Raw genomic sequence first — 27,961 nt, 5'->3', positions numbered from 1 at the left:
TAGGGCTTTGGTGCTGTCACCCTGTAGGTAGTCCTATAGAGAGAGAGAGAGAGAGAGAGGGGGGGGGGGGGGGGAGAGAGAGAGAGAGAGAGAGAGAGAGAGAGAGAGAGAGAGGGGGGGGGGGGGGGGAGAGAGAGAGGGGGGGGAGAGAGAGAGAGAGAGAGAGAGAGAGGGGGGGGAGAGAGAGAGGGGGGGAGAGAGAGAGGAGGGAAGAGAGAGACAGAGAGGGGAGAGAGAGAGAAAGAGAGAGAGGCGGGAAGAGAGAGAGAGAGGAGGGAAGAGAGAGAGACAGAGAGGAGAGAAGAGAGAGAGAGGAGGGAAGAGAGAGAGACAGAGAGGAGAGAGAGAGAGGAGGGGGGAGAGAGAGAGGGGGGGAGAAAGAAAAACAACTCATCAGTCATGTTTGATGGCGGCTATAGAAGAAGGGGGTGTTCAGAAAGGGTTAATTCTCCTGCCAGAGACCAGTGGACATGTCCTCCTGATATAAAGACATAGTACGTTTTTCCACTCGCGTCGACTCAAGTCGTATCAGCCTTGAGATCTTCACTATAGGATGCATGGGAGTTCTGCCTGTCTGAACACACACGCACACGCACACGCACACACACACACACGTGTGAACCAGCAGACACATGCATACATGTGTGACTGTGCACGAGCAAAAACACAGACGCACAGATGCACAAACACAGATTTTTGTCTCTCAACTCACACACACACACACACACATTTGCACACCCACCCACACACTCACACAGTATCCCCTCTCTAGGGGAAAGGGAGGTCACAGAGTCTCGCTGGCCATCAATCCCAGACTCCCCCCCCCCCCCCCCCCTTCTCTCCACCGGGCCGACCAGACAGCCCCTGTTGGTGCCAAAGCATGATGAATTGTGGGACTCTGGTGGTGTAACCCCCCCCCCCCCCCCCACACACACACACACACCCACCCACCCAGCCCCCCCTCCTATTGCTTCCCTGTTGTGTTTTGCTCTGGGTTCAGGATCCAGTGAGACCCTGGCTGAGACCACCAAAGAGACGACTTGGAAAAAGAAAATAAAAATCCTTTCCTTCTTCCATCCTTCCTTTTCCCCACTTTCTATGTTCATTATTCTCTCCATCACTTTCTCGTCACCCCCACCAACCCCCCCCCCTCCCTGTCTCCTCCTTTTATCAACCATCTAGAATGGTTAGTTGGTCTTAAAAATACATACTAAAGGTTTTGTTCCGAACTTGAAATATTCAGAGTTGGTGAAGTATGTGGTAACTGGGTATGCAAGTTAAAACTCCCCTCTTTGCTGATGATACCACCACAGTGTTAATTACTTCTTTGTTGTTGTGTAAATTAATTATTATTCCCTGGCATAATAATAATAACCAATATGTTTTTGTCTTCAATATGCATATTGAATTTGAGGAGATCCTTCTGTATCAATTGCAGAAGAGCAACAGATCTTTACGGATTTGTTGATTAAATAGACACGAGTCCACAAAATACTGCGACTTTAGTCCGCCGACAAATTCTGAAGTTGAGGACGGCGTCACAACAGCATATGATCCAACTCATAGCAATCGACAGACCTTTGCTTATATAAAAAACAGTGATATTTCCAGAGGTGCTATCGCTTGTACTTGGAAATATTGAATATCAGGCAACATGATATATATAGGTTAAAAATCCTTTTTCACACGCCCGACTTAGTGAGACAAATAAAACATTTCATCGGACACAGACGAGCGTCGATGGTTCTCAGAGGATTATGTGTCGTCCGTGAGGGATTCATTCAATAATTAATGAGCCAAGGAACAGTCCTGTTATGTTCCATAACGTTCTCAAATCATGACAAATGTTATTTCACAACGTACAACACATTCTTCTATCCTTCCCATAGAGGAAGAAATCTTTTTAATGCAACAATAACTTTGGTATGTCCCATCATCCTTTTCGAGCCAAGAAAAAGTATGTGACAACCTCTCTGCATGGAGGTTGAATTTATAAATAAAGAGCACTATTTTATCTGACATTGAACCTCTTGAGTCTGTCTGTTCTGGGTGATCTTATTACAGGGGAAACGCTCAGAGCAGCTCTGGTGTGTCCTAGCGCCTTGGAGGGCCGCGCATAGCTCAGGCTTTAGTAGAGCAGGGACCCACATCTTAGAGAGCCTCCACAGCCTTCAATCACCCGGTGCACGGTCCGTCTGTCTGTCTGTCTGTATCTTAGAGAGCCTCCAATCACCCGGCACAGTGTCTGTCTCTCTCTCTCTGCCTCTCTCTCTCTGCCTCTCTCTCTCTGCCTCACTCACAAACACTCTCTCTCTCTCACAAACACTCTCTCTCTCTCTCTCTCTCTCTCTCTCTCTCTCTCTCTCTCTCTCTCTCTCTCTACATTTGAATACAGGGGTGCAGTACAGTTCTAAGTGAATGCACATTTATGTCACTGGTTCTATATGTATCAACCAACGGGAGAAAGTTGCCCCCTGCTCTGCCTCTATAATAGCCAGACAAACAGCCCATTCTCATGTGAATACTTCTCTACATTAATCATATTCACTTTTGGCTCCGAGGTCATAACTGGAACCATTTTCATACTAATTACCTACAGCAGTGAACATAATTTATCATGAGGCTGAATTGTAATTATTATATGGTGACTTACTCCATAATTATATCAAATAATCGACCTGGTCCATAATTATATTGATTATACTTTATAAAAATAAGAAAAATAGAACGTTTTGGAGCCCTTTGTAAAAGTAACATCAGCTGCTCTTGTCACGAAGCGAACGTTTTCGAGTTATGCGTTACCGTATAAAGCTTGGAAGGCTCGACGGCAACTCAAGACTTAAGCTAAACGCCACCTCCTGCACTGAATCACAGTCTTTATAAAATGTCGTCTATATTTATGGTGAAACTAGAGACACTATAAGTGGGGCCACTAGAGGAATTATCAGATATTTGAGGTCTGGATGGAAAAAGAAAGTCTTTCATATTAATGTTGTCACATAAAAACCTGATACCTCCAAATAAAAAAAAGCAGGGATGTATCGATACCAAGAGTTTCCCCCAATGCTAGAACTCTATATCAAGAACCATGTGTAACATGTCAGACATCTAGGGCTGTCTTAAATACTTCGAAGCTTCGTTTGATGGGCATGGGATTCGAATATGAAAATATAATTCGATTATATAAAAAAAAAAATATATATATTATTTAATTTTTTTTTGCAAAATCAACTCTGCCTCTCTTTGTTAACTACAACAAGCAATGCTGTTTGTTATTTAAGATGAGGTCGGACTCGGCACTGACAGATTTGTGTTCATTGTGCTGCTTTTATAAAGCCTCAAATGACTGCTTACAATATTTCATGAAAGCAAAGCGTTTCGTTTGTCTAAGATTTAAAAAGGTTTAAACTTTACAGCACTGACAAAGTTGAACAAAGTGCTGTACAAGTCCCACAACATTAACACATCCACCGCCAGAAACGCTTTAAAGCGTTATTGCCCGCCATGATTTGACCGCCAGACCTCGCTGTACAGCGTTATTGAGATCAATATTTCATTTTTTCGCCATGGCATTCATAATTCATATATACACCTGCGACGCTCCAGCTGGACCCTAAAGGTGAAGGCAACGGCGGCTCAATACCGCCGCCTGGTGGATGGTCGGGCGAGTTACACTGGCAAACAGGATATGGGGGCTGTGCGTCGATTAAATTCATCCGGCCGTCAGATATCGTTGCAAGCAATGTTCCCCCTAAGGTGCACCCGTGCGTGCGCGCACATGGCAAAACGCTCCCGCGCACATCTGAAATCTGTCACGCACAGAAACGTTTGTGTAAAATATGCATGTAGTTAAATTGACTGGTGCGTTGCACCGAATACTACGGTAACCTGTTGCATGTGACGTTACCAAGAGAAGCCTCGCTTTCAGTGCTTTGTGGGCGGCGCTACTGCACGCTCACACAGACACACACAACAGAGCAGGAAGCGGACAGATCCGACCAGCATCGCTGGCTCCTCACAATGCAAACGCGAAAATGTACATTACAGATTAACTGCAGAGAAAATTCCCAATTTATCGTCCCGGTCGAGACTAATTGGAAGCGGAGTGCAACGCATGCAAAGCTTGACCATATGTTTCTGTGTCTAATAAAAGTGGTGGCGATCTCAAAGCTCACATATCCTGTTTGCCAGTGTTACGCCGTCATTGGCAGAATTAGCATGGCGGGGAATGACGAGTTAAGGCGTCCTTGGCGATTAAAGTGTTAAGATTCTCAGATTTTTTACAAACCGCCGCTTATCAACTAACCGGTTAATCGGCAGGTGATGTATGTTGCTCAGTAGTTGCTGATGTCTGCTCAGGAGGTTTGAGTGTTTGCTCAGACCGAAAAAAATTTAGAGGGAACATTGGTTGCAAGGCTCCCGACAGACACAATGTACATAATGGATCGCTTTCTAAACGTAATAATAGATATGATTTCGGCGTTTATTGCGACATACAAACCAGAAATGGACCTAGGCGATCGACGTCCTATACTTGGGATCTTTCTTTTAATTATCTTTTTCCCCCCTCCTTTTTCCGATTTTTCTCCCATCCCACTGTTAGTCGTTATGCCAATTCCTAACCCTCTTCCTGGTTGTTATTGTTATTTTCAGCCCAATTGTACATTTCTTTATTTACAAACCATCTGATCAATAAATCAACCCATACTACATAAAGCAGTTAGTGACGATCAAGGAATTATAAACTACCCCCCCCCCTTTCCTCCATGCATGATGACGCATAACTATACCGATCATGTACATTTGAATTTTTCAATATAGCGTGTCTAGGGAAGAAATGGCAATCGATAATCTATGCGTTTAGGCCTATAACTCACGTTCTAGGAATTACTGCAGAAAACGATAAAAACATACTTATATTCTAGACGGTATTTTTGTATGAATGTATGAATGAAAAAGTATAACGTTCCCACATTCTGAACGATAGATAATCGATGTTGAATGGGCCATAGTAATGTCAATATAGCAATACAATTAAAAAAGTTATAGCACTGCAAAGAAGGTGAGTCACTCCATAGGCTTTCAATGGTGGCATACTGGGTACTTTGATGAGTACAATGGCTGGCAGTCAATGTGTTAAAAAAAAAAACATAAATAAAAAAAAAAAAAAAAAAAATTATTTCGAAGCTTCGAATTAAAATCGAATCTCGGCCCCGAAGCCCTAAAGCAAAGCCACTTGGTTTTCTGCATTGTTGAAACACAGAAAGATGTGAGAACGTATATTATATAACCAATATACAGTCCCTCATCTGCACCTTTGTTTACACTGATTACTCTCATATTTTTATATTTAGAGTTGATTAATTGTTTTACACAGCTAATTTCATTCTCATATTTTTATATTCAGATAACATTTTGTTGCTATATTTATCTATATTTGTCTTTCTACAGTTACCCTGCCCATACCTGTGCCTCCCCTCCCCCCTCCCCCATGCTGCTATGAGACACCCACATTTCCCCAAGGGGATCAATAAAGGAATATCTTATCTGATCTGTCTAATGGAGAAAATGTATTATATCTCAGTCATGTTTGTCCACTGACCTCAAACTAACGGTCTCAGTCTATATTGTACAGTAAAGCGCATGGATATGTACTCGGTATTGGTAGGAAAAAAATAAAATAAAACTACCAAAAACAAATCTACTTTTCCAAGGACTGAGATAAACATAATTTTCACACTGACGATCATGTGTTTTTGGAAGTACAAGATGAGTCCCGAGTGGTTTCATGAGTGGGTTCCAAACTCCGCCCTCTACTATCGATCCTCCAATCACAACTGTTGCTTTTGTCTGCGGTGAGAGAGACAGAGAGAGAGAGACAGAGAGAGACAGAGAGAGGTAGAGAAAGCGAGAGACAGAGAGAGAGACAGAGAGAGACAGAAAGAGACAGAGAGAGGTAGAGAGAGGTAGAGAAAGAGAGAGACAGAGAGAGAGGTAGAGAGACAGAGAGAGGTAGAGAGAGAGACCGAGAGAGAGACCGAGAGAGAGAGGTAGAGAGAGAGAGAAAGAAGGAAATAGACAGAGAGAGACAGATACACAGATAGAGAGAGAGAGAGAGAGATAGGGGGGAGAGAGAGAGAGAGGTAGAGAGAGAGAGCTCCATAGCAGAGAGAAGAGAGAGAGAGAGAGAGCGAGCTCCACAGCAGCTGTGCTGGTGTCCTGCCTCATCATGTTTTGTCAGCGTCACTTCGCTCACACCAGGACTTTCTGGGGAGACGGCCATAGTAAACAAAAAACTTGGGAAAATGAGGTAATGCAGACTGGAAAAAAAAACAACAACAAAAAAAAACCAGTTCATCCAGGGTGGTCCTTTTTCTGAGACCAGTTTTAAGCCATTAATGACACACAATGCAAGGATGTCAGTGTGTGTGTGTGTGTGTGTGGAGGTAAGCTGGACCAATCAGGACAAGCATACTAAAGAGCTGAGGTGGTCTTTACATTTTTATTTATTTTTTTATCTTTCTTTTTTCTTTTTTAAAACTACTTCCTGGTCTCACTTGCTACAGTTTAAAAAACCCCAGTGTGGGTCAGCGAGATCTATATCTGTCTGCAGAAGTTGTGGTTCAACATCTGTTGGAATAAGACTCTCGTCAGCCCTCGACCCGTCTCCAGCTCAACCGTTACCACGACGCGGCTCAGCGTCCGGCTTTAACCCGACACCTTTTTTTCTTTCTTTTCTTTAACAAGGAATTACGCAGGTGACGGATAGTCTCTCAACTCTCTCACACTCGCGTCCATCTGCAGGGCGACCAGAGCCTCTCTCTCTCTCGTGTGGAAGAAGGGGCCGTTTAAAAACTGCTAACAAGAGGGTTCTGCGGGCGGCCGAGGCAGCTCACCCCAAACAGAGCATGTAGCGAATAATTCAACATCAACTACTAACAGATGGGGGGGGGGCACAATATAATCTTCATGTGGATCCGATTTGGAACCAAACCCAACTATATGGTACATCCTGTTTAAAGTACAGTGCTCTGCCCCATGTCTGCAAAATATGCAGCGGTGATAATAACAAGAAACGAGTACAAGAAAGTTGAAAATTAGCCATGACAAAACGTCTCTCCCCGACCCTGAAAGCACCGTGCACATTTTTTTTTAAATGGCACACACAGGAATGGGTAGAATATCCACAACGGAGATGGTGCGATAGGGCCTATGGCGCTGTCGTGGTCACAGCTCATAAAGCCACGCTGTTGCGCGTTGCCAAGACATGCTGACTGGTACGGTGGAGGGACTGGTACATAAAGAGAAGAAAAAAGAAAACGACCATCGCTATTCCAATCAATATTGCCCCCCCCCCCCCGCGCCCCCAATCTACAATGTTTCATTTAGCTGTAATTAATGCAACACAAGGATTGTGTTATTCTTCCGATGACATCATTAGGAGACATGTTGAAACTCATATCTCTCAATAACTGTCAAAGTAAATGAACGTTTGCAAACCTGCTTAGAGTTTCAGGATATGTGTGAGATTATGTGAAATTTTTTCGGTGAAGTGGCCCTTTAAGAGTTTAGTTAAAAGACCAGTAGAGCTGGGTGATATAGAGCTGGGTGATATAGAGCAGTAGAGCTGGGTGATATAGAGCTGGGTGATATAGAGCAGTAGAGCTGGGTGATATAGAGCTGGGTGATATAGAGCAGTAGAGCTGGGTGATATAGAGCTGGGTGATATAGAGCAGTAGAGCTGGGTGATATAGAGCTGGGTGATATAGAGCTGGGTGATATAGAGCAGTAGAGCTGGGTGATATAGAGCTGGGTGATATAGAGCAGTAGAGCTGGGTGATATAGAGCTGGGTGATATAGAGCTGGGTGATATAGAGAAGTAGAGCTGGGTGATATAGAGCAGTAGAGCTGGGTGATATAGAGCTGGGTGATATAGAGCAGTAAAGCTGGGTGATATAGAGCAGGGTGATATAGAGCTGGGTGATATAGAGCAGTAGAGCTGGGTGATATAGAGCAGTAGAGCTGGGTGATATATAGAGCAGTAGAGCTGGGTGATATAGAGCAGTAGAGCTGGGTGATATAGAGCAGTAGAGCTGGGTGATATAGAGCTGGGTGATATAGAGCAGTAGAGCTGGGTGATATAGAGCAGTAGAGCTGGGTGATATAGAGCTGGGTGATATATAGAGCAGTAGAGCTGGGTGATATAGAGCAGTACTGCAGCAAATGTGAAATGTATAATATATATATATTTTTTTAAAGAACACATGCATGGATTTGATTTAAGTCACTCATAACTGAGCTTTTTGAAAACGCCTTCCAGGGTGGAGAGTTTTACATGTATATGCAGGGTTGGCTGAAACGGAGCTGAAACGGAGCTGAAACGGAGCTGAAACAGAGCTGAAACTGAGCTTTTGGAAAATTCTGAACAATCACGATCCACACTTGTATACGGATACTTTTGAAAACGCAGTCTCTTCTCTGCAATCAGGACCACGGAGAGCTCAGCACAGCCTGCCACCAGGTCAATCAGGACCACGGAGAGCTCCCTGCAGCCTGCCACCAGGTCAATCAGGACCAGGGAGAGCTCCCTGCAGCCTGCCACCAGGTCAATCAGGACCAGGGAGAGCTCCCTGCAGCCTGCCACCAGGTCAATCAGGACCAGGGAGAGCTCCCTGCAGCCTGCCACCAGGTCAATCAGGACCAGGGAGAGCTCCCTGCAGCCTGCCACCAGGTCAATCAGGACCAGGGAGAGCTCCCTGCAGCCTGCCACCAGGTCAATCAGGACCATGGAGAGCTCCGCGCAGCCTGCCACCAGGTCAATCAGGACCAGGGAGAGCTCCCTGCAGCCTGCCACCAGGTCAATCAGGACCAGGGAGAGCTCCCTGCAGCCTGCCATCAGGTCAATCAGGACCAGGGAGAGCTCCCTGCAGCCTGCCACCAGGTCAGGTCCCGTCAGCGGCTTCGCTCGGTCGTGTGGGATCGAGAGATCCGTCCGATGGAGCGGCTTTGTTTAAAAAAATGCATTTTTGTGAAAGTATATTGAGAAATATCCGTGTACATTGTGGACGTAAAACAGCCTATGGAATAACACTTAAGTAAAGCAGGTATCTTTAGATAAAAATAAAAATTCAACCACACATTTTCTGGTACCCGCCCTCCTCCACTCCCCCCAGGAATACTTTTTTTAAAGAGTTTGGGAATTTATGTTTTGGAATTAAGCCCTCCAATTATTCCACACGGAATAAAATAAGAGACGGCAATTACACAAAGTAGATATCATACCTCAACCAAATATGACAACATGAATGGGGTCACTTTCCTCTCCGAGGCCATAATGATAAATGTGGCATCGTTTCCTTCAGTGATCTGAGAGATGAATGGGGTCGAGTGGAACGTAACCAATGTCTCTCCTGTTTATGTCATCTGTGGAAAAGTTTCCTCGCTGTACGAGTGGCCAGGAAGACACAGACATCACATCAATCTGAAATATTGCTAACCCTTAGACTCGCCATGGACCCATCTCTGTCCTTCTTTTGATTGATTTGATTTGACATTTGTCTCGAACATAGAAACATAAAACAAGTTTAAAAAAAACAAAAAGTTAAATAGTCAAAGACTATTTCCATAAAGTTCAATAAGTGTTCGAGAAGGAACTGGGGGGGAAGTACAAACACGTATCAAGCCCTGCCCCTTTCTTACAATATTTTACATTATAAAACAAATAAAAATAACATAACAAATAATATATCCAAATCCAAATGAGAAACTATTTATGGGAGGGGCTCTTTAGGGGGAGAGTCAACTGTAGATGCCACATATAAGAGGTATACATCCCTGAAGATTAATTTGAGATGCGGCTCAGCACTGTCTGTGTGTCTTTCTAGTCATGAATCTGTAATACATATTGTGTTGGATGCCTATTAAAATCTTTTAAATGCTTAATTATGTCTCATCAGTTGTTGCAGCAATTCTTGGGTTACATAGATTTGGTGCAAAATGATTTTTGATCACTGGAGAATTGATAAACATGGTCAAAAATATTAAAAAGACATAAAAATACACCCCTGCGGGTCTCTGTCTCTGACCCTATTAACATGCCTGGGTACATGTTGTCATCATCATCATCAAGACCATCCTCCTCCTCATCATCCTCCTCAACAACCTCATCATCCTCCTCATCCTCCTCCTCCTCCTCAACAACCTCATCATCCTCCTCATCCTCCTCAACAACCTCCGTCCTCATCCTCCTCCTCAACAACCTCCGTCCTTATCCTCATCCTCATCCTCCTCAACAACCTCCGTCCTCATCCTCCTCCTCAACAACCTCCGTCCTTATCCTCATCCTGATCTTCCTCAACAACCTCCGTCCTCATCCTCATCCTCATCTTCCTCAACAACCTCCGTCCTCATCCTCATCCTCATCTTCCTCAACAACCTCCGTCCTCATCCTCATTAAGGGTGAGTTCCATTCAAGAGGGTTAAGGTGCATAATACCTGCCTGCAAAGTCTCAAAGTTCTCCCCCCCCTCTCTCTCTCTCTCTCTGCCCCCCCTCTCTCTCTGACCCCCCTCTCTTTATCTCTCCCTCTCTCTCTCTCTCTCTCTCTCTCTCACTGACCCCCCCCCCCTCTCTCTCTCCCTGTCCCTCTCCCCCTCTCAATTCAATTGGGCTTTATTGACACGGGAAACATACGTTTACATTGCCAAAGCCAAACAAAACAATCAAACAGAGAAATCAAAAGAAATCAGTACATTACAGAAGGAATTTCTTGTGTGATTGGTAGTCTTTATGGTGGTTGTATTCCGTTGGATGTCCTTTTCTTGTCACAGCAGCTCACAAATCTTGCTGCTGTGTTTGTTTGTTTGAGTCTGTACCTAGTCAAAGATCTTCTTAGTTTTGGGTCAGTATTCTGCCACTGTGTACTCTCTGTTTAGGGCCAAATAGTATTTCAATTTGCTCTGGTTTTGGGTTGATTCTTTCCAATGTGTCAGATTCTTTTTGTTTTCTTAATTAATTTGGTTTAGTCCTCTCTCTCTCTGCCGCCCCTCTCTCTCTCTGACCCCCCCTCTCTCCCTCCCACCCCCCCTCTCTCTCCCCCTCCTCTCTCTCTGACCACCCCCTCTCTCTGACCACCCCCTCTCTCTCTCTCTCCCTCTCCCCCTCTCGCTCTGATGCTTTTCCTGTTAATCTCCACTGTATACTGTATCTAAGGAAGGGGAAAAAAACAGGTAATAAAAATAATCGTCACAAAAGGACAGTTAGGAGACATTTATAGTGTGACCACGCCTGATGAAGCAGCCAGGCTGTTAGAGGCTCAGACCAGACGTTTAACGCCAAGGAATTCAGCCATCACTGCAAGGCCCGTCAATAAATCACCATAGTCCCGGGTTAACCCTCACACACACACACACACACACACACACACACACACACACACACACACACACACACACACACAATGCCTTTACTATGCCCCAACTCTAAATATATACAGCTTTCCAGAGACACACATCAAAAACTAATGTTTGGGGATTTCTTCTTCTTGTATTGGTCTGTCTCTCTTCTCTCTTCGTCTCTCTCTTCTATTGGACACACACCCACTCAAGAGATCAAATCGAACATCAAATGTTCTCACAGAGTGCACTCATCCCTTTAACCCCCCCCTCTCTCACCCTGTCCTCTCTCTCTCTCTCTCTCTCTCCCTCTCTCTCCCTCTCTCTCTCTCCCTCTCTCTCCCTCCCTCTCTCTCTCTCTCCCTCTTTCTCTCTCCTTCTCTCTCTCTCTCTCTCTCTCCCTTCCTCTCTCTCCCCCTCTCTCCCCCTCTCTCTCCCTCTCTCTCCCTCTCTCTCCCTCCCTCCCTCTCATCTCTCTCTCAGAGGACGGCCCGCTGTGAGAGACTCTGATGTGGTTCTGAAAGGCCACTAGCAGCGTCTCTGGTATTTGTACACTGAGCGGACACACAGCAGACATACAGGGACATCAAACAGAGTCCGATAAAGAAGCAGGGAACTCTGGGAGAGAGAGAGAGACGTGAGCCCACGGTCTCAAGCGGTCCCGTTGCAGACCCAGATGTCCCAACCAGAACCCAGATGCACTGACCTTTGACCTTCGAAGGGTATGACAGATGGACTCAACCCCTGATCCGGGGCTTTTAATACACAAGGAGTGGATGTCAGGACGGATGACTGTAATCGGGACCAAAACAGACTAATAAAAGCTCTTCCTACAAACCAGACGTTCCCAACCCTCAGGATGAATGGCTGCAACAACCAAAAGCCCTCAAGACCAGAAATATAATGCTGTCCCTGTAAACCTGACTGTCTAGTAGTCTGTATGGAGGAACATACAGTATGACATGACAGAACAGGACAAGATGGGATTTGGTGGGATAGGATAATGTGTAAGATATGGGGTAGGGTATGGGAGAGAGAGAGAGAGAGAGAGAGAGAGAGAGAGAGAGAGAGAGAGAGAGAGAGAGAGAGAGAGAGAGAGAGAGAGAGAGAGAGAGAGAGAGAGAGAGAGAGAGAGAGAGAGAGAGAGAGAGAGAGAGAGAGAGGGGAGGGTGAGAGAGAGGGAAGGGAGAGAAGGAGAGACAGACGGATACACAGAAAGGGAGAGAAACAAAGGGAAAGGGAAAAAAACTGAAAGAGGAAGAAATATACAGAAAAAGAAGGAGAGAAAGAGGGAGATAGGTAGAAAGACCAAGAGGGAGAAGGATAGAGAAAGAAAATTAAGAAGGAGAGAGAGAGAGGTAGAGGAAGAGGTAGATGGAAAGAGAAAGATGAAGAGAGAAAGATGAAGAGGGAAAGAGAGAAAGATGAAGAGGGAGGGAGAGAGAGGGGGATAAATATGAAGAGGGCGAGAGATAGAGGCAGAGAGGGGTAGATAGAGAGAGACAGAGAGAGTGAGAGAGGTAGAGAGATAGAGAGAGAGAGGTAGAGAGAGAGGTAGATAGAGATAGGTAGAGAGATAAAGATGAAGAGGGAGGGAGAGAGGGGGAGAAATATGAAGAGGGAGAGATAGAGGTAGAGAGACAGACAAGGAGAGAGAGACAGAGGTAGAGAGAGAGGTAGAAAGAGAGAGGTAGAGAGAGATAGAGAGAGGTAGAGAGAGAGAGAGGTAGAGATAGGTAGAGAGTAGAGCCATATGGAATCCGCGATCACGGAATCGCGGACGGAATCGCGGAATTGAGCAATAAAAATGGAATCAACTATAAAAAAAAATTAATTTTTTTTTTTTTTTTTTACTTTTTTTTTTATGTTGTGGGACTTGTACAGCACTTTGTTCAACTTTGTCAGTGCTGTAAAGTTTAAACCTTTTTAAATCTTAGACAAACAAAACACTTTGCTTTCATGAAATATTGTAAGCCGTCATTTGAGACTTTATAAAAGCAGCACAATGAACACAAATCTGTCAGTGCCGAGTCCGACCTCATCTTAAATAACAAACAGCATTGCTTGTTGTAATTAACAAAGAGAGGCAGAGTTGATTTTGCAAAAATATATATATTTTTTTATTTTTTTATAATCGAATTTTATTTTCATATTCGAATCCCATGCCCATCGAACGAAGCTTCGAAGTATTTAAGACAGCCCTATTAAATGGACTGTTATATCTTATTAAATTGTGGACATTTATTCATTCCCACTTATTAGACACTATTTCTGATGGTAAAATGAGCGTACAAAGCAAAATACAGAATTCTGAAATATTAAAACGGAAAAAACGGAATTTGGAAAAAAATTTAATGGAATTTGGAAAAAAATTAAAACGGATTTAATATGGCTCTAGTAGAGAGATAAAGATGAAGAGGGAGGGAGAGAGGGGGAGAAATATGAAGAGGGAGAGATAGAGGTAGAGAGACAGACAAGGAGAGAGAGAGACAGAGGTAGAGAGAGAGGTAGAGAGAGAGGTAGAAAGAGAGAGGTAGAGAGAGGTAGAGAGAGAGAGAGGTAGAGATAGGTAGAGAGATAAAGATGAAGAGGGAGGGAGAGAGGGGGAGAAATATGAAGAGGGAGAGATAGAGGTAGAGAGACAGACAAGGAGAGAGAGAGACAGAGGTAGAGAGAGAGGTAGAAAGAGAGAGGTAGAGAGAGGTAGAGAGAGAGAGAGGTAGAGAGAAAGATGAAGAGGGAGGGAGAGAGGGGGAGAAATATGAAGAGGGAGAGAGATATAGGTAGAGAGAGAGACAGAGAGATACAGAGAGAGAGACAGAGAGAGAGCGAGAGAGGTAGAGAGAGAGAGAGAGAGAGGTAGAGAGGTAGAGAGAGAGGTAGAGACATATGTAGAGACAGAGAGGTAGAGAGACAGACAGAGAGAGAGATAGAGAGGTAGAGAGACAGAGAGGTAGAGAGAGAGAGGTAGAGAGAGAGAGAGGTAGAGAGACAGACAGAGAGATAGGGAGACAGAGAGATAGGGAGACAGATAGGTAGAGAGAGATATGTAGAGAGATAAAGATGAAGAGGGAGGGAGAGAGGGAGAGAAATATGAAGAGGGAGAGAGATAGAGGTAGGGAGAGAGGTAGATAGAGATAGGTAGAGAGATAAAGATGAAGAGGGAGGGAGAGAGGGGGAGAAATATGAAGAGGGAGAGATAGAGGTAGAGAGACAGACAAGGAGAGAGAGACAGAGGTAGAGAGAGAGGTAGAAAGAGAGAGGTAGAGAGAGATAGAGAGAGGTAGAGAGAGAGAGGTAGAGAGAGGTAGAGAGAGAGAGAGGTAGAGAGAAAGATGAAGAGGGAGGGAGAGAGGGGGAGAAATATGAAGAGGGAGAGAGATATAGGTAGAGAGAGAGACAGAGAGATACAGAGAGAGAGACAGAGAGAGCGAGAGAGGTAGAGAGAGAGAGAGAGAGAGAGGTAGAGAGGTAGAGAGAGAGGTAGAGACATATGTAGAGACAGAGAGGTAGAGAGACAGACAGAGAGAGATAGAGAGGTAGAGAGACAGAGAGGTAGAGAGAGAGAGAGGTAGAGAGAGAGAGAGGTAGAGAGACAGACAGAGAGATAGGGAGACAGAGAGATAGGGAGACAGATAGGTAGAGAGAGATATGTAGAGAGATAAAGATGAAGAGGGAGGGAGAGAGGGAGAGAAATATGAAGAGGGAGAGAGATAGAGGTAGGGAGAGAGGTAGATAGAGATAGGTAGAGAGATAAAGATGAAGAGGGAGGGAGAGAGGGGGAGAAATATGAAGAGGGAGAGATAGAGGTAGAGAGACAGACAAGGAGAGAGAGACAGAGGTAGAGAGAGAGGTAGAAAGAGAGAGGTAGAGAGAGATAGAGAGAGGTAGAGAGAGAGAGGTAGAGAGAGAAAGATGAAGAGGGAGGGAGAGAGGGAGAGAGAGGGGGAGAAATATGAAGAGGGAGAGAGATAGAGGTAGAGAGAGAGACAGAGAGAGAGCGAGAGAGGTAGAGAGAGAGGTAGAGAGAGAGGTAGAGACATATGTAGAGACAGAGAGGTAGAGAGACAGACAGAGAGAAATAGAGAGATAGGGAGACAGATAGGTAGAGAGAGATAGGTAGAGAGATAAAGATGAAGAGGGAGGGAGAGAGGGAGAGAAATATGAAGAGGGAGAGAGATAGAGGTAGAGAGAGAGGTAGATAGAGATAGGTAGAGAGATAAAGATGAAGAGGGAGGGAGAGAGAGGGAGAAATATGAAGAGGGAGAGATAGAGGTAGAGAGACATACAAGGAGAGAGAGAGACAGAGGTAGAGCGAGAGGTAGAAAGAGAGAGGTAGAGAGAGATAGAGAGAGGTAGAGAGAGAGAGAGGTAGAGAGAGAAAGATGAAGATGGAGGGAGAGAGGGAGAGAGAGGGGGAGGGTAGAGAGATAGGTAGAAAGAAAGACAGAGAGAGCGAGAGGTAGAGAGAGAGAGGGGTAGAGAGAGAGAGAAATGTAGAGAGAAAGGTAGAAAGAGAGACAGACAGAGAGAGGGATAGAGAGGTAGAGAGAGAGGTAGAGACAGAGAGGTAGGGAGAGAGACAGACAGAGAGAGAGAGGTAGAGAGAGAGAGAGGTAGAGCTGTGTGAGTTAAGTCTCAGGTTTCATTCCCAGTCTCTCCTGTGTAGCTCAGCCTGCACACAATGTGTGAAGTGACCTCTAAAGGGTGGCCCTGTCACACTGACGAGCGCACACACGCACGCACACACACACACACACACACACACACACACATACACATACACACGCGCGCGCACACGCACAGTATTTAACAGCAGGATGAAGGAATAATGTGTTAAAACGTTGGTCTAGAGGTGGTCCTGGGAAAGACTCTGAACATGATCTACTTCCTCCGAGGACAGTCTGCTCAGCAGGTATTGTACGTATACGATCACCCCCAGCTCCGCAGGACAGCCACGGGCCCTCTGACCTGCACCGTGGCCCCTAGCAGTTGGGGGTTCAGTGCTTTTGGCTCAAGGGCAATTCAACAGCAGTTAAGATAAGATATGATATTCCTTTTTACGGATTTCCTTGGGGGAAATTCAGGCGTCATAGCAGCATGGGGAAGGGGGGAGGCGAGGTACAGGTATGGGCAGGGAAATAGTAGAAAGACATAAATTAGATCTGAATATAGAAATATGAGGAAAAATAAACAGTGTAAACAAAGGTGGAGATGAGGGTCTGTATGCCCCATCAGTTATATTATGTTCTCACATCTTTCTGTTTCAACAATGCAGAAAATCAAGTGGCTTTGCTTTAGATGTCTGACATGTTACACATGGTTCTTGATATAGAGCATTGGGGGAAACTCTTGGTATCGATACATCCCTGCTTTTTTATTTTTATTTGGAGGTATCAGGTTTTTATGTGACAACATTAATATGAAAGACTTTTTATTTTTCCATCCAGACCTCAAATATCTGATAATTCCACTAGTGGCCCCATTTATAGTGTCTCTAGTTTCACCATAAATATAGACGACATTTGATAAACCATGAGACTGTGATTCAGTACAGGAGGTGGCGTTTAGCTTAAATAATCTGAATCTAAATATATACTATGAGCAGGGCTTGAAATTAACTTTTTGGTTCACTAGCCACTGTGGCTAGTGGTTCTCCAAAGTCACTAGCCACTCAGCATTTTCACCAGCCAAAAATCACACACACAGTCACACACACCTACACAGTCACACACACACACACACACACACACACACACACACACACACACACACACACACACACACACACACACACACACACACACACACACACACACACACACACACACACACACACACACACACACACACACACACACACACACACACACACACACACACACACACACACACACACACACACACACACACACACACACACACACACACACACACACACACACACACACACACACACACACACACACACACACACACACACACACAAAATATCCAGTTCGTTTTTATAGTGTAAAGTTTGGCTACTTGAGAGAGAGAGAGAGAGAGAGATAGAGAATCTCATTATGTGCGACGCAAGTAAGCGTGTACTGCGTTCCGAGCAAGAGAGAGAGACTCTTCACTACGACTCTAAAACGGTGACCCTGCACGGTCTACCCGCCAAAGTCGCTGGTAAGAGTGACAGTTACACACCACTGCCGAATTCTAGCCGCATTTGGCGGGTGGCGGGTGTTAATGTCAAGCCCTGACTATGAGTAAGAGTAAAGGTTATAGAGGGAGGAGCGGAGAAAGACTTCAGACTCAGTTGTTTTATTTTATTACAATCACCTTGTTCTAACGAGCATCACCTGCTATTTGATTACAATCACCTTGTTTAACGAGCATCACCTGTTATTTGATTACAATCACCTTGTTCTAACGAGCATCACCTGTTATTCCATTACAATCACCCGTTTGCCGATTCGAGACATCCGTGTTGGAATACTACGGATGCCGTCAATGGTAACTCCCAACTGTGAGGTGATCAGGGTCAGTGGCTCCGGAGGTCTGATTGTTCATGATGTCGGACCACCAGCTACGTACCGACCATGTGGTTGATCAGTAGAGTTCTGTCTCAGCACAACCCCATGCTGTTCTTCAACCTGGATACTCGTAGCTCTGGCTACAAAACTAATGCAACGTCAATGGTGTCATGCTCTAGTCCAGGGCTTCTCAAACATTTTTTATACCACAACCCCATTTTATTTAGGAATTTCTTCGGCGACCCCACTACTTAATGTATCGCGTAATTTCAATGCGGAATTAAGGAATATCAAAATAAAAGCACACATTGTTGAACTTGATCATGCATATTTATTAGAAGCACTATGTTATCAACACATTTATAAAACGAGGCATATTTAGCCAAAATATGTTGCCAGAACATAAAAAAATAAAGAATATTTAAAAAAAAATGTACTTGCCAATGCGCAATCCCACTGTCACCTACCAACGACCCGACCCGACCCCACCCCACTTTGGGTCGTGACCCGTAGTTTGAGAACCGCTGCTCTAGTCTGCACAAGCCCTGAAATAAATGCTCAAACATGGGTTGTGTACCGCGGAGCAGGTTAGCGGGGGCGACAAGTGGCTCAGGAGGTCGTCTGGTAATATGAAGGCTCCCTCTCGGTTGTGAACGTGTGACTGAACGGGTGAACGTGAGGCTCGAGTTGTAATGCGCTTTGGATAAAAAAATTAAATAAACGCTGTATAAACGCAGTCCACTCACCATGATCATCACCTCCTCTGATCATTACACGGTTCTCTGATATACAACAATCAAATACGTCCATTTCTTATTATGGTTTATACCATAACAATGGAGGATCCAAACAACATTCTCTCTCTCTCTCTCTCTCTCTCTCTCTCTCTCTCTCTCTCTCTCTCTCTCTCTCTCTCTCTCTCTCTCTCTCTCTCTCTCTCTCTCTCTCTCTCTCTCTCTCTCTCTCTCTCTCTCTCTCTCTCTCTCTCTCTCTCTCTCTCTCTCTCTCTCTCTCTCTCTTCTCTCTCTCTCTCTCTCTCCTCTCTCTCTCTCTCTCTCTCTCTCTCTCTCTCCTCTCCCCCCCCCCCTCTCTTCGCTGCGATGATTGTCCTCCATCAGCGCTCATTAAAATGCCTGGGGGAGCTGTGTGATAAATATTTATGGCGTGGAGGAGACTCTCCAACACACACTCTCTCTAAACACTCTGGAGCAGCTGGTAGAGAGAGGGGGCCTGGAGGCCGGGGCTTCACACACACAGCTAAGTGCCAGAGGAGAGGAGAGGAGGCTGGGCCTCAGATAGAGCTAAGTACCCAGGGCCACTGGAGCTGCCGTACAACACAGAGACGGCTCAGCCTCGCACACCGCTGGTGTATGTGAAGCACTTACTGTCAAGATAACCACAGGAGGGCTAGAGATTGATATTAGAACTTTGTAAAGAAACGCAAAGTATTAACCCTTTGACTGCCACACTACCAAAACGGTTAACCCTTTCACTGTGACAATACACAGACGGTTAACCCGTTCACTGTCATACAACAGCCGGTTAACCGGCGACCATCGGTTGTGTGATAGTAAAGGGTTAACCTTCTGTCGTGTGGCAGTGAAAGGGTTAAGAGCGATGCACTGCTCTGTTGAACTATTTTATCACATTTTTACGGTCCGTTCTATTTGATTATTTTTAGCCTATTTTTAAACTGAATCAAACCGCACTTTTTTTACCCCGTCTATCCTATTTTATTATTTTATTACTGAATGAAACCGTAAACAGAGAGGCCTAATGGGATGCTAGATCCTAATGTGGAAAAACTGTGATTTACCTTACCTTGCTACCTCTCTATCTTTTTTATGCTCGCTTATGCCTGTATTTCTTACTGCAGTGAAGCACTTTGAACTGCAATTTCTGTATGAAAAGTGCTATACAAATAAAGTTATTATTAAAGTTATTATATTGTGTGTGACTAAAATCATGGGAAGCATTTCAGAATAAAGGCCATGTTGACTGGGGATGGCTTTTCTACCTGGGGACAAAGGCTCTGTTCACAATTTGGAATTTCTTTGATTAATTAGGGGATTAATGTAGTAAAGTAGACAATAGGTTTCATTCACCAACGGACTTAAGACAAAAGATCAGAATTTTTTTGAACAATTAATAAATACGACAATATTTGTATGATAAAAAAATTACATTTTACATTTACAGTTATGCCTCAAGAGGCATTGTGATGTCCGAAAATAAATAAAAGCACTACACCAACACTGCAAATGACAGTGGATAAATAAATAAGAACTAAACCTAATCGTGTGGATATAGCTATAGTGGAATAGACTGTATTAATATTCCATATTTATACCGTCTCATTGCACGCTCCTGGCTACCTGTTCAGCGCTCGCACGCACACACACACTGTATAGCCTACGTGTGTAATGAATGAACAGCAGGCGTATATTATTCTTATTACTTGTTTCATTAGGAGATAGTAGATACTGTATGCGCTGTAGTACGTACAGTACACATCTTAGCGTGACATCTTAAGGCCGCCACAGAGTCGGGCATATTGTCACGGCATGTCCGCAATCGTTTGAGGTTTCAGTCAAGCGTACCACCGCTTACCAAGTTCCTACATGTCTCATGCCAGTTTACTACATTTAATGCAGGTCGATGTCAACCAACACGCCGGGAAGCCTTTTGTGTGACACCGGAGCACGACGCTGTGGAGTCCGGTCCGCTCACGCCCGACTCTGTGGCGACCTTAAGATGTCACGCTAAGATGTGTACTGTACGCTCTACAGTATGTAGAACTACTATAGGGCAGCGCATACAGTATCTGCGATCTCCTAATAAAACAACCTGGAGAGGTTCGCTAACAGCCAGGAGAGAGTCACCAACAACCAGGAGAGGTTCGCCAACAACCTGGAGAGGTTCGCTAACAGCCAGGAGAGAGTCACCAACAACCTGGAGAGAGTCACCAACAACCTGGAGAGAGTCACCAACAACCTGGAGAGAGTCACCAACAACCTGGAGAGAGTCACCAACAACCTGGAGAGAGTCACCAACAACCTGGAGAGAGTCACCAACAACCTGGAGAGAGTCACCAACAACCTGGAGAGAGTCACTAACAGCCTGGAGAGAGTCACCAACAACCTGGAGAGAGTCACCAACAACCTGGAGAGAGTCACCAACAACCTGGAGAGAGTCACCAACAACCTGGAGAGAGTCACCAACAACCTGGAGAGAGTCACCAACAACCTGGAGAGAGTCACTAACAGCCTGGAGAGAGTCACCAACAACCTGGAGAGGGCCGCGGTGGTGATGGAAGCGCTTGTGGCCACCATCCTTAGTGCGCACACACGCGCTTACTATACGTGCAATGAATCGTTCCAGCAACAGTAGGCTTATATTATTCTAATGACTTGTTTTATTAGATTGCATATACTCTATGCACTACGTACAGTACACATCATGTCACGCTAAGAAGGGCAGCGCATACAGTATCTGAATAAAACAAGTCATTACGCACGTAGACTACAGTATGCGTGCGTGTGCGTGCGTGCGTGTGTGTGTGCATGCGTTGCGGCAGGTGGCCAGGAGTGCGCAACAGAATTGGTATAAATATGGAATATTAATACAGTCTATTCCACTATAGCTATAGTGTGCTGTATGATGACAATACATTTGAATCTAATACAATTTTGATCCGTCGTAAAGCGCTTCCACGCTACCTGAATACAGGGATCAGCACATGCAATGCTGACCCTTGTTTTGCACATGGCCCTCGCATTATAATGAGCTGGAAGGGAGTGTCTGTATGCAAATCACAGCTGTGATCATTTGACAAGTTAAATCTTAAGCATCGGATGGCCCGACGATGCGCTCGTCTGCCGGCTGCATTTTTCGCCGATCATCCAATACTACCGTTCGAAAGTAGAATTTGCCGCCTTTCGATCGCCACCACACCCTACCTATTGCGTGCTTGGGGTCTCGAGTTACAAGACTAAATATCCAACGAGCGTCATTTGACAGGGCGCTCCGTCAAGTGACCACATCCGACTGTATACAGTCCCGAACTGACCAGTTCCGCTGATGGCGAAAATTATTGGTCAGCGTTGTAGCCAAGTCTGTTCTGAATCCCAGACGGGCAGGTGAGAGTGACGAAGGTGACGAAGAAGTCCTTTGTCCTGACTCGCTCATCTGAATTAATTGAAGTGGACGGCCATTTTGGATAATCACGCTGTATTTTTACCGGTACACACATTACAAAAACCTTTGTCAAACACTAATTTCCTGTGGGATTTTTATCAACTTTGGACCTGTACTACATAAGACTTCAGGCTATGGAACCGTTATGTTTTCCAGCTCCTACCTCTCAGCTGGAACTTAAAAACAGGCATCTGGCAACCACTAAACAGAAATGTGAGTACACACAACTTTTACTTGAGTGTGTTCAAACCTCTGTTACTCTATTTCATTAGCACTCAAAGTGATTTATCTTTATTGTGTTAGCAACTTCAGAATGTTACAAAAGAGACCAGACTCATGGATGTGCTATAAGGATAAAGTATAATAAATCACAAATTACTTTGGGTATGCAATCATCAAAAACTAAAATAGCCCAGTTTTTGCCTGATGAGGTTAAGACAACCTCTCCACACTTTGATGAATCCGGGGGTAACTGTCGTAGGCTTTCTCTTACGAACTTCTAAGGAGGTTGTCGTAAGAGAAAACTTAAGACAATGTTGGTGAATGAGGTCCAATGTCCCAAGTACACGTGTGTGTGTGTGTGTATAATTAGATGATTGTGTAAAGTGAATAGAGATGAAATTAAAATGTAATGTAAGTATTGTGTACACAAAATAAATGCATAAACACACACACACACACACTCATGCACATGAAGTGTGCATGTGCACGCCTGTATGTAATTGGTCAATGTCAACACCAATGTAATGCATAGATATTAAGTGAATATGAAAGTTTTATATTACTGTACATGTTACATGCACATAATGTATAACATTATGCATAAACACATACACACTCGTGCGCATGCAGGCACACATTAATATACCTAATATAGGTGCTCTCTCAGTCACACAACACACACACTGATGCAGGGGTGTAAAAAGTACCCATAAATTATACTTAAGTGAAAGTATGGGTACCATCTCAAAATCGTACTCAAGTAAAAGTCAGAGTATCTGGCTAAAAACACACTTGAGTAAAAGTCCAAACGTTTCGACTTTGAAATGTACTTAGTACTAAAAATGTAAAGTAAAAACTTTTTTATTTATTTTTTACTAAGGGATAGACCAGGGGTCTCAAACGCATTCCATCGTGGGCCAAGTTTTCATTTTAACTACACATTGCACCAGGTGAGTTAGTTGAAGAGGTGAGCCAATTAGTGAAATCATCAGCTGGTGTTTAGGCAAGGCTGGAATGAAACCCATGGGTATGGGCGGGTTCATTTTCCATTGATGGGGATTTGATTGGCTGTTTTTAAATAATGTGCGGCCACAGGATTAATAACGTTAACGTTAGTTCGGCCAGAGAAACAAATATACTAATTAAAATGGTTGGACCTGCAAGATTTGTACTTTGTAGGTCTGCATTTTAAATGTAAGGAGTAAAAAGTATGTTTTTTTCTCTGAAATGTAATTGAGTAAAAGTACAAGTATACAAACCTAAAGTACAATCCCCAAAAATAGTACTTAAGTATTGTGACGAAGTACAATTACTCAAGTACTTTACACCCCTGCACTGATGGTAACCCTAATGTACACACACACACACACTGATGGTAAGTAACCCTAATGTACACACACACACTGATGTTAACCCTAATGTACACACACACTGATGTTAACCCTAATGTACACACACACTGATGTTAACCCTAATGTACACACACACTGATGTTAACCCTAATGTACACACACACACACACTGATGTTAACCCTAATGTACACTAGGGATGCACGATAAGTATCGGGCCGATAATTATCGGGCCGATATCAGCAATTATGACATCATCCCGATAAACCCGATAACGTTATTAATAGCTCCGATAATATAATATATTTTTTGGTAAAAAAGAAATGCGTGTGGGTGAATTGGGATGAAGGGCGTTTGTTTTTACTATCGGCTCCTCCCGTTTTGCCAGTACTGTGGTACGACTGATAGCGTGTGGTTTAGGAAGCGGGCGTTTTGCACAAATCCAGCGCTCCCTTTCCTGGCTGTGACGTAGCCACGTAAATTTCTGAAGCAGCGCGGACGTAAACAAGAAAGATGGCGTCGGTACTCGGAATAGTTTGAGGAAAAAAGTTTGCTTGCTATTTGTAACAAATGCAATGCAGAAGTTCCACGAGGAGGGAAAAGGGTAACAACTAACGGCGCTGTTGGCTAACTAACGTAGCTACTCATCCCGGGAGCTAACGGCGCTGCCTGGCTGGTTGCTGGCTAACTAATGTAGCTACTCGTCTCGGGAGCTAACGTCTCTGTCTGGCTGGTTGCTGGCTAACTAATGTAGCTACTCGTCTCGGGAGCTAACGTCTCTGTCTGGCTGGTTGCTGGCTAACTAACGTAGCTACTCGTCTCGGGAGCCAACGCCTCTGTCTGGCTGGTTGCTGGCTAACTAATGTAGCTACTCGTCTCGGGAGCTAACGTCTCTGTCTGGCTGGTTGCTGGCTAACTAACGTAGCTACTCGTCTCGGGAGCTAACGCCTCTGTCTGGCTGGTTGCTGGCTAACTAATGTAGCTACTCGTCTCGGGAGCTAACGTCTCTGTCTGGCTGGTTGCTGGCTAACTAACGTAGCTACTCGTCTCGGGAGCTAACGCCTCTGTCTGGCTGGTTGCTGGCTAACTAATGTAGCTACTCGTCTCGGGAGCTAACGCCTCTGTCTGGCTGGTTGCTGGCTAACTAATGTAGCTACTCGTCTCGGGAGCTAACGTCTCTGTCTGGCTGGTTGCTGGCTAACTAACGTAGCTACTCGTCTCGGGAGCAAACGGCGCTGCCTGGCTGGTATGTATGATTATTATTGTATTGTGATATGTTTTGTTTCATGTTGAAAAAAAATGATAAAAAAAAATATATACATTTAAAAAAAATGTATACAATAATATCGGTTATCGTATCAGTTATCGGCTTGAGGAGCATAAAGTTATGGGTATCGGTGTAAAAAAATCTATATCGTGCATCCCTAATGTACACACACACTGATGTTAACCCTAATGTACACACACACACTGATGTTAACCCTAATGTACACACACACACCAGTAGAGCTGGACTACTGCCGCGACCGTTCCACTGGGCAGTTCATATTATTGCTGGAGTCCCACCACCCTCTCACACACGCGCGCACGCACACACACACACACACACACACACACACACACACCACACACACACACACACACACACACACACACACACACACACACACACACACCACACACACACACACACACACACACACACACACACACACACACACACACACACACACACACACACACACACACACACACACACACACACACACACACACACACACACACACACACTCCTGTCTCCTATTATTCCTGCGGACGGGAAACATATCAGAATTCTCAGAGTCAGCTGAAAGCTGGAGAAACACAGTGGAGAGAGAGAGGGGAGGGGGAGAGAGAGAGACAGACAGAGAGAGAGACAGACAGGGACACACGGACAGAGAGACAGAGAGAGAGGAGTGGGAGAGAGACAGAGAGAGAGCCAGAGAGATAGAGGCAGAGAGAGATATAGAGACAGAGAGAGAGAGGGTGGTATGGGGAGAGAAAGAGAGAGGAAGGGAGAGAGAGGGAAAATGGGAGGGGGAGAGAGAGACAGAGAGGTATGGGGAGAGAAAGAGAGTTGGAGGGAGGAGAGAGATAGTGAGGAGAGTGGGAGGGAGGGATAGAGAGAAAGAGAGAAAGGGAGGCAGGAGGGTGAGGTATAGGAGAAGGAGGGGGAGAGAGACGAAGGGGGGGGGGGGGGGAGAGAAAGAGGCGACTCCTGGTGAATATTCGCTGCCGACATTGTGATCTGATTTTGAATTAATGTGTGAATTAAAATACTGCGCGGTCCATCAGCTGAGACGAGTCGCACCATCAATCAGGAGAACAACAACAACCACCACGTTGCATTGCTTACTTTCATCGTGTGGCTTCTCTAACTGTTTGGCCGGCAGGCAGAGGAGGCTGAGTGATCCACTCATAGCACACATTACAGTCAGCAGCACGTAATAAAGAGTACACACACATTATGTACAATAAATAAATACAATATCCACCACTATATACAATACATCTAGTTGGTCCAACTTCTTTCCCCCTTTTCTTTTCTTTTACATTTTTTTCAACTCAAGCGCATTTCAAGGTTGTACAAAATTGTACAGTGAGAAGAAGTCAGCCTGGCTGAAAACAGAGTGGGTATTTGGTCAGTTTTCAGCATGCGTGTGATTGCATAATATGCTGTGTATGTGTGCACGCATGTTTTTATAATGCTTAAGTATAGGTCTGTGTGCACAACTGTATAATAACGCTGTTAGTGTATGCGTGTGTATAAATGCCTGTATGTGTGTGCAAGTGTACATGCATGTGTATGTATGGGCGTGTATGTATGGGCATGTATGTATGTGTGTGTGTGTGTGTGTGTGTGTGTGTGTGTGTGTGTGTGTGTGTGTGTGTGTGTGTGTGTGTGTGTGTGTGTGCACGTGTGTAGTATTTCTATCAGCCTCTGGGTGTTTCATATGTCTCTAAACATCAAAGTCCAACATGATTTCCCTTCTCTAAACAACATTCTTTACAATCCACATTACAAAAGAACAGAGCAAGAGAGAGATATGGGGGGGAAAGACAGACAGAGAGATAGACAGGGGAGGGAGGGAAAGAGAGGGAGGGAAGAAAGAGAGGAAGGGAGCAAGAGGGAGAGAGGGGAAGGAGAGAGAGAGATATGGGGGGGGGGGAAAGACAGACAGAGAGATAGACAGGGGGAGGGAGGGAAAGAGAGGGAGGAAGGGAGCGAGAGGGAGAGAGAGAGAGAAGGGGGGGGTGAGAGAGAGAGAGAGTGTTGGTTCTGTAGGTGACCAGCCTACATCCAAGTGTAAACATTGCAATGGCCGACCCGAGTTCGATTCCCGGCATTCTTTGCCGAATGTCTCTCTCTCTCTCTCTCTCTCTCCCTCTCTCTCTCTCTCTCTCTCTCCCTCTCTCCCTCCCTCCCTCCCGGACTGCCCGGCAGTAAAAAAAAAAAAATCTACAAAAACATAACTTGTCTGAAAATAATGGTATCTGATAAATAGAGCCCTATTCTATCATAACATACTAAAACATAAGCTGTGTCTCTCTCTCTCACCCTCTGTTCTCACACTAACTAACACACCATCTCCTCCGTTCTCTCTGCGGTCTCTCTTCTGACAAACGTACTCTTCAACATACTACCATAGAATGTCTCCCACTCTTCTTTCAAGACACTGACACAATCTCTTGCTTCTCTTTCAGTCTATCTTTTTCTCGACTCTCTCTCTCTCCTTCATGCTCTAGTTTTTCCGGTGGGTTCTGGGACAGATTTTACACACACCATTTAGATCAACCGTGCGGAGCAATGTCCATATAGGAGCAGGTGTGTGTAAGAGAGAGAGAGAGAGAGAGAGAGAGAGAGAGAGAGAGAGAGAGAGAGAGAGAGAGAGAGAGAGAGAGAGAGAGAGAGAGAGAGATAGAGAGAGAGAGAGGGAGACAGCGACAGAGAGGAGGGAAAGACAGAGATAGAGAGGAAAGAGAGAGACAGAGAAATACAAAGAGAGATAGAGAGAGAGACAGACATACAGACAGAGGAGAGACAGAAATAGAGAGAGAGAGAGAGAGACAGACAGAGACAGACAAAGAGGAGACAGAGAGACGGAATGAGGGACATAGAGACAAAGAGAGAGAGACAGAAAGAGAGGGAGACAGAGAGAGAGAGAGACAGCGACAGAGAGGAGGGAGAGAGATAGATAGAGAGGAAAGAGAGAGACAGAGAGAAAGACAGAGGAGAGAC

General features: G+C 44.8%; 1 protein-coding gene across 1 annotated transcript in view; it reads right to left on the bottom strand.

The window, feature by feature from the left end:
* Positions 1-27,961, bottom strand: part of gmds (GDP-mannose 4,6-dehydratase) — a gene marked incomplete at its 3' end in the record, with an annotated part of 404,477 nt that overhangs the window by 454 nt on the left and 376,062 nt on the right. Inside the window, exon 10 of the mRNA XM_084308364.1 lies at positions 7-33. Coding sequence (XP_084164490.1) covers positions 7-33 — 27 coding nt within the window. The remainder of the gene's footprint in view (positions 1-6; positions 34-27,961) is intronic.

The sequence above is a fragment of the Notolepis coatsorum genome (assembly GCF_963971535.1).
Source record: "Notolepis coatsorum genome assembly, chromosome: 2".
Lineage (NCBI taxonomy): Eukaryota > Metazoa > Chordata > Actinopteri > Aulopiformes > Paralepididae > Notolepis > Notolepis coatsorum.
The sequence above is the reverse complement of the archived record's forward strand: the minus strand, read 5'-3'. Positions and strand labels throughout refer to the sequence as shown.